The sequence below is a fragment of the Pediculus humanus genome, genomic scaffold, assembly GCF_000006295.1.
Source record: "Pediculus humanus corporis 1103172107534 genomic scaffold, whole genome shotgun sequence".
Classification (NCBI taxonomy): Eukaryota; Metazoa; Arthropoda; class Insecta; order Psocodea; family Pediculidae; genus Pediculus; species Pediculus humanus.
The window spans coordinates 51,139-59,686 of NW_002987150.1; the positions used below are offsets into that span (position 1 = coordinate 51,139).

General features: G+C 25.0%; 1 protein-coding gene across 1 annotated transcript; it reads right to left on the reverse strand.

Moving 5' to 3' along the window:
• Positions 1-471: 471 nt before the first annotated feature.
• Phum_PHUM184790 (Chorion peroxidase precursor, putative) lies at positions 472-4,288 on the reverse strand (the record flags this gene model as incomplete). The annotated part of the gene is made up of 13 exons (XM_002425194.1): positions 472-661; positions 738-1,016; positions 1,101-1,428; positions 1,508-1,690; positions 1,788-1,958; positions 2,094-2,231; positions 2,310-2,529; positions 2,612-2,679; positions 2,763-2,915; positions 3,001-3,248; positions 3,335-3,461; positions 3,544-3,822; positions 3,898-4,288. 13 exons carry the CDS (start codon positions 4,286-4,288, stop codon positions 472-474), a joined length of 2,775 nt encoding a protein of 924 aa, XP_002425239.1.
• Positions 4,289-8,548: the final 4,260 nt, after the last annotated feature.

Consider the following 8,548-nt stretch of genomic DNA (forward strand, 5'->3'; position numbering starts at 1 on the left):
ATAAAATTATTTAAATAGTAATTAATAGATACTTTTGATTAATAAAATTGATTTTTTTTTTATTTTGTGCCAAAAACAAACAAACAAACAAACAAACAATCATTTTAATTAATAATGTAAAAAAAAATATTTTTTATAAATTTTAATAATATTACGTAATAATAAATTGTTTTTAAATTTTTTTCGTGAGAGAATTATTATTATTATCTTGATAAATTTAAATTGTTCTTGTAAAATTAAATAAATAATCTTAAATTTAAATAAATAAATTTTCGATTCGAATTTTCCATATGAATTTTTTCTTTTATTAATTTTATTTTTCCTTTTTGAAGTTTAGTGCAATGTTTAGGAAAGTATTAATAGGAATAAGTAAAGAAAAATAATAATAATAATAATAATAATTTATGATGAAACGTTAAAAAATAAAATTTATATTTAAGTAACATTTTAGACTAACATAATAAGTTAATATTATTCGATGGGTTTTGGAATTTCTACGTCAATTTTTAAATTTGATTTTATTGTCGGTATTTCTAATAATGAAATTTCGGTTGGAATCCCTTCTTTTTCTTTTTGATTTAACTTTCCTTTATTTAATTCTTTCCAAGGAGTTAAATCGATAAATGGAATTTCACGAGATCTACATGAAATTTTTGGATTTCTAAAACAAAAAGGAACGATGCATAAATATTTTTTTTTTAATTTTATGTAATTTTATGAAAGTTCCTTCGTCTTACCTAAGGTTATCTTCGGTTAGAAATACAAAAGGTTGAATTTCTTCAGATAAATCGAGATTGTCGCAAAGAATTCTTGCCAATGTTACTCTTCTTATAGCTTTCAATTGAGCAACTGTGAAAGAACTTTCGAAACCTCCATTTTCGTACCAAAATCTGTCACCTTTTCTTAAATTTCTAAAATGTTGACCTATTATGCAAGCAAATGTTGAGCCGACTAGTCCACCTCTTACGGAAAATTCTGCCAAACCTCCAGTGTACAAATCAACGTCATTAACATCTCTAAAAATAAAATTGAATTTGACATTTTCAACACAGAAATTATTTTACATAATAAAACCTCCTGTTGAAAAAATGATTTCGTACCTGTAAATTCTTCTGAGTGCATCTCTGGACTCCTGGGACATTACATTCAATAAATCATTCCAGTTTTTCATTTTTCTTAATCCGCAAGGATTTCTCCATGAATTATAACTCGGCAAACCATGATCTCTTCCTCTTTGTATGTTTATTGCGGCTAAATCCAGGCCGGCTGGAAAATTTGGAGTTTGAAATAAATGATTTGTCAATTCCACCGTAAAGTGTTCGTCTCTTTTTTGCGCTCCTTGTCTACACATTCCTAACATTAAGTTATCTACTGCTCCAAAACGATGAAGGCTTCCGGTATCGAGTAATTCATCGTGTAAAGACACATCTGAGTTTTTTTTACAAACAAATTTTTAATGAATATTAATCGAATAACATTAGAAAAAAATTCCATTACATTTACTTACTAATTATTTCTTCTTTTCTAATATCATCCCATTTTAGAAATTTTCCTTGAACCATACTGTGGCCAAATCTAAATGCTGCCGTGGCAAAAGAATTTGCTGCGGTGCTGCTTACAGATTCACTGTAGTTTTGATAATATCCAGTTTTTAACAAATCTATACCAAAAATGGACATGACGTCTTGACCTGTAATTTAATATAGTTTTTCACAGTCTTATAATAAGAAATTATTTACAAAGTATTTTTTATCACTTCCCCTCCCCCAAATTTCTAAAAGTTTTACCTAAAACGATCGGTAAAAATTCTCTGTAGGTAATGTGTTGTATAATAGCACCAACAATTTTCCTCGTTTCTTGAAATAATCGTTCGTCATTCCATTCTGGATTTAAGTGTGCAAGATTTCTTGTCAAACGATTATGAAGTCTCAGAAAAACTATGTGAATTGCCAAAAGCCCTAAAATTATATTTAAAATCTTTTAATTTGAAATTTTACGTGTTATTATGAATTAGTGTTGATAATAAAAAAAAAAAAAGTTGCTTGATTAAATTTATGATGTCGTAAAATTAATTGGACGTAATTTTTAATCACCTGGTTGCTCATTCATTCTTGAATCTCCAGAATGTAAGCAAAAAAAATCAGGTGAAGATTTTCTACAAAATTCTCCTTTGTCTCGGTCTATTGGTAATAAAGGAAGTCTTTGCGGCATGCGGGTATACTTCAGCATACCTGAAAATTTCAAGGTAAAGTATTATCAAAAAAATTTTCTTAATTGTTGTTGTATAAATTCTTTTACTAATCAAATACCGTTGCGAAAAAGTCTCAGCTTTGAAGACTCTCTCTCGGAATTTCCATAAATCATTGAACCATCTATGTAAGAAGTCACTTGGTTAATTTGTTCTCTTGGACCTAAGGCACAACCCACTCTAGAAGACGGAGCACTTCTTAAAAATTCAAGGCATCGAATGCCGAATCTAGAAAAAAACCTGTCGTCCGGTAGAACTTCAATAGGTAAACAATCCGGATGCTGAATAATAAATACGTTTTATTAGTTATTAAATATTTACAGTTACTTCTTACAGTTAATAAATTTATTAAAAATAAAATACCTGCAAATCAGGAGGAGCATCGCAACATCTCGGAACCGATCCACCAAATCCTCTTGATTGGGACGAAGCTAAAAAAAAAAAAACAAATAAGGTAAAAATAAGGTATAAAAAATGATTATTTGAATAGTGGATGGAATAGGATGTAATTTACATGTCATGTCGTGATCTAAAAATTGTCCCCATTGCATTAACAAATGAGTAACAGATTTAGATTCAACGTTTTTATCCCAATGAACTTCCGTACTAACTAATCTTGCACTGGGTAATGGACCACCTTTAATTGATCGCCTTATAGCTTCTAATCCTAATGAACAAAAAAAAAAAAAAAAAGATATTCAATTTTATTTTCCATTAAATTGAAAGTTTTCATTAATTTTTTTTTATTTTACCGTCTTCGTAGTGAGGAGCCAAAAAACGTTTAAGAGGTTGAAATCTGGAACCCCACCATGGATGTTTCAAATTATTACACGTTCCATCCATTGTTCTATATAAATGATTCCATACAGGACAAATTGGAGTGTCTTTTAACGGGCAAACTTCGTGGAGCGACGTATCCAGAAGAGATATTTCAGGGAAATCTTTGGTACTGTCTTCTGATACGTTAAACATTTCTTGTCGAAACTTAGAATGAGCCAGTCTGTAAGTAAAAACATCAAATTTTACTGTGGCATTTTTTTTTTTTTTCTTTTAGTTACTATTTTACTAATTTAAAAAATTACTCACTCAGTGACCAATTGTGCGGTTGCTCTCAGGGACGCATAGCCAAATCTTGCAAATTTTTTTACTTCTGGAGATTGATGGTTGAAAGCTGCTAAATAACTACCAGGACTCGATTTTGGTAAAAATATACCTTGAGTAAACAAGTGAGTTATTAGATAATAAAAAAAAAAAGTAAAAGTAAAATACCATTAAGAATTATGCCAAGTTTTTACCTTTTTCAAAAATTTTTTTCTCCTTTATTTCAAATAATTCAAACATCTCCTGAAGTCCAAAATCTGTTACTTGCATTAATATGTCTCTCTGTTGTTTAGCCAGGGTTTCAGTTGATTTCGGCAATGAATCCTCATCGTTATTCTTTTCAATTGATTTTTGCTTTTTTTTTCTATCGTAGAATCTAATGCTATTATAATTATAACTACCATTTGAAATGAAAGACAAGTGGTCATAGTCATTCAACCTATTAACTTTTTTTTCAGGAACGTTAAACTGACCTAAAATCAAATTTAATAAAATTATTGGATGGTAATGATATTTTTGTTTGTTTTTTGAATTCACAAAATACCTACTGGAATTTTTTGATAAAGTTTTACTGTTGTCTTTGGCGTTAAAATCACTAGAAATTAAACTATTATCGGTGGTCAAAGTATTATCATCTTTTTGTTCATTAAATTTTTGTGTATTCGAATTTATATTGAGATTAAAATTATTTATTGCCGCAAAAAAAGTTTTCTGTTGTATGTTAGAATTGTGGTCATTGTCACGTACATATAATTCTCTGTTGTTTAATGATATATAGCTTTTTTCCACTTCTTTCAATTTTTTTTTTGCAAAATTTGACGAATAAGTTTTTCCGTCCCCATTGAAATTTCCCAAAAGCAGTTTTTTGTCTGATATATATTTGGTTGGTGGTATTTGCACAATTGCTTGAAATCCTTGCACATTCAAATAAATGAGCATTATTATAATTATATTGAACTGTACCCTAAAATTTATAAATGAAAATAAAAAATCAATCATTAATAATATTGAAACATTGTGATCACTAGTCAATTACCCAATTTAAAATAAATAAGCATTTTTATAATGAAATTATTAAATAAATAACCAATAAGTTAAAAAATCACTTTTTTAAAATTAACGAAAATTTACTTTTTATTTATTCTTTGCTTCCCGGTAAATTTTTTTAGCAAAAACAAAAATTTTAGGTTGCCAGCCTTGCATTTACTCGGCGCCAAAAAAATGTATTCTAACCACAGAGTTACAGCTTCTTTTTCATTTTCTAGAAAATTCTTTTGGTGTAGTGCATTATTATCAAAAATAATTTTTTTGTGCTAAATATTAGTTTTTGTGAGTGAATAATGTTGATTTATAAGTGCATTTACAACAAATCTAAGCTTTTAAACATAATTTTTTACATTCAATTGGATTTATCTCGTCGAAAATTGGCATTAATTATTTAAATAATAATTTTTCTTTGGATGTATTTGTAAAACCATGTAATTTGAAGGAAACTCTTCTTACTCAAGGTAATTAATTGTTTTTTTATGCATGTTAAATTTATGTTTTCTAATCTATCTTAATTATTTAACCATTACTTAATTATAAAACTTTTTATAATATTCAAAGAAATGAAATTTACTTAATTACTTGTAAAAAGGAAAAAAAATTAAGTAAAACTACAAATATTTAATATTTGGCATTATGGTAATATTAAATTTTACAACTTTCTTAATTAATTAAAAAGATAAACAATTAATTGATGGCCAAAAATTAAGGAAAATAAATCATATTTAATAGCACACATTTTTACATATATTAAAACAAAATTCAGGCATGTTTATATTAGGAGAGAGTAATTATAAATATTGACTCAGCTTATGTTAACATTTATTTATGAATTTCAATTTTAATAATTAAGTATAGGCAAACTTTTTTTTTTTTATATAATAAAAACACTTAAATTAATTGATTACATTGTATGACACTTTTGGTTTATTTTTGGCACGTGCAAAAAAAAAGTAACTGTTCTAATTTTTTTAAGAAACAAAAATTAAAATCCTATTAGGGACTCAGTCACTAATAACTTAGTTAAAACACATTTGAATTTAACAAAACATTACCTAAAACATTATAATGATGATAAAAAAAAAAAAAAATGAATTAAACCGACGTTTTATATATATATATATAAATATAGAAATATAGTTACATATTATGTAAAAATAAATAAATAAATAAATATTAGTCTCCCATATTGGGTAACTTGTTTGTTTATACTTAAAACTATAATTATTTTTACATTATTGTCACTTACATGATTGTTTTTTTTTTTTTTTTTTTTTTATTAATTTTAACGTTTAAAGCCCGTTTGTGTTAAATATGTCTTGATCTTGTCTCATCAGTCAACAAGGTATACATTCTTAAAGTTACCGTTGAGAACTAAAATCAACTTTAATATGAAAGACCTTTTTGCAAAGACAAAAAAAAAAAAGAAGCCAAAGAATAATCAACTTACTTTTCAGGTTCTTTTAATAAATTTCTCTTGTAGCTAACAGCTTTCTTATTGATGTAGTGCTATAAATAATCAAAGTGGATTTCCCAAATAGTAGATATATATATTCAATCAGTTAGTATTACTAGAGCATCCTGGTCAAATTCCCCCCTTTTTTTTAATTAAAAATTTTTTTTTTTTTTAATGAATTCATCAATGAATTATTTTTTTGTTGGCATTCAACAAAACCAGATCAAATAATAATTTATATAAATTTAATACCTTAGGAAATATAATATCATTATTATTATTATAATTTTTTGCTATACATCTTGTGACAAATTTTTTTTACACTTGTTCTCATGGCAAAAAAAAAAAAAAAAAAATTAATAACAAATGTTAGATTCAACAACTGTACAAATTATTATTATTATTATTATTTGTGGTGAATGACCTACAACAATTTTCAAATTTATTTTACAAAACCCTCGAGGTTATTAAATAAACTGGAATTTTATTCGATTTAATTAAACAATCGATAAAAGTATTGATAAGAATTTATAATTTGATACTTTTACTAGTTTTTATTGATTGATTTCCTTTCTAAAGATTGATTGATGATAGAAAATCTTATAGAAAATTTAAATATTTTTAGAAAATTTTGTCTTATTCTCCTCCATGTTTTTGTTATATATAATCTTTTTAAACTTTTTAATGCGTAGATTTTATTTTTAATAAAAAAAAAAAAAGTTTTTATTTTAATCTTGTTTGTAGAATAATAAATTTTCTTTTTTTATAATTTTCAATCATAAATTCAAGTTTTATTTTAAATGAACAGAGAAAATGAATTTTAAAGATTTGAATAAATTTATTGCATAAATAAAAGCACTAGTAAACAATGCATAAATTTCATTTTAAAAAAAAAAAATATTGAGGTCAGTTTTTAAAATTTATGAAATACTTTGTATTAACTTTTTTTTTTTTTAGGCCAAACATGTCTGATTATTTTGAGTAACGCGGGTTAAATTATTATTATTATTATTATTATTATTATTATTTTCCTAATAATGTGTGGCACATAAAAAATAATCGTGTGTGAGTGCGTGGGTGGGTGGGTAATTTATTTATTTAATTTTTGTCATATTTACCTTAATAATAATAATAAGTTTTTTATTGTGGTTTCCTTTTTGCTGATTTTTCTTGATTTTTCATTGTGGTTATTGCGCTGACCGATCCAAAAAGTATTTTTGCCGTTACTTGAACTTTTCTTGGTGGCATTGGAGGAGTAGCACCCGTGTAACCACCCTTTCCCTGAGCTCCTTGACCTCTAAAGCAATTTGTGCTATTGTTGTTTGAATCAGGAAAACAACTTTTACATGTTTCAGACATTTTGCTACACTACATGGCACACCTTTTACCTGGAAATAATTTTTTTTAACTTTATTGTACCTTTTTATTTTTTGATTCGAAAAAAAAAAAACAATTCGTACAAAATTTTATAAAAATTTCCTATTAAAAAAAAAAAATACAATGGGATCAATAGATATTAAAAATTTTTTTTTTTTAAACGCAAAAAGCTTTTATGCAAAAATAAAATAAGCTGACTTGTTATTATCTTTATACTCAATTTCAATTACTTAATGAGCAATTAATTGAAATTTAAGAAACGTAAAAACTTACGATTTAGTAAATTAAATTTAAAAAAAAAAAGCATTGTCTTTAAAAACGTTTAACAAATGTTTTTTTTTTGTTGTAGTCAAATATAAAAAAAAAAAAAAAGTTTCTGTTGTTACGACGAATTAAATTGAATTTTATACCAAATTTGCTAAATTGCACTTTAAAGTCATAAGCTCCAATTACAATCGATTTCGTTTTAAATTAGATTTTAGATATAAAAAAAAAAAATAGCTAGGTTGACTGGAAAACAATTTAATACAAACAGCATCATCATCCTTTTTGTTTGTCACTACAATCAAATTAAAAAAAAGTTTAAATGCCGTTTAATTATTATATGCATTACAATTAAATTTTTTTTTTTTGACATGATTCAAATCATAATCGAATCTGATTTAAATTTTTTTTATTGAAAATTTAAAATATTCCCTGAAAAAGGAATCTGAAGGTTTTTTTGTAAACAAAAACAAATCTAGTGCATAGGGTTTAATAAAAATTTAAATTTTTTTTCTTTTGTTCTTTTTTATACAAATATAAAAAATGTCAGGTTAAGATTTTTTTTTTTTTGTATTCAGTTAAAAGTATATAAAATATTTGACAATTTATTATCAGCTGTTTTTTTTTTTTTTTTTTAAATAAAGATTATATACTTTGGCTAATATTTCTTATAAATTATGACATAAAAGGGATTTTACTTAGTCATTGTAATAAAAATTATTAAAAGTTATAACTTTTATATATGTATAAGTTATAAAAATTAAAAAGGTCTTTGTGGTGATTATTAATAAAAATGGTTAAAAATAAAATTCAAACGGGATGCACTAAAATAAATTTCTTTTTTTTTTTTAATTTAATATTCGTGCTAAAATATTTTTAGAAATCTCATTTTAAAAGTTTAAAAACTATAAATTATATTCGGTGAAAATTATATTTAAATTTTATTTTATCACACAATTTGAATTTTAAATTTAAAATTTTCGGGCCAATTTTTTTTTTTTTTTTTTTTCGTGATAAATGTCGTCGAATGTAAATTATAAAAAAAAATTTCAATT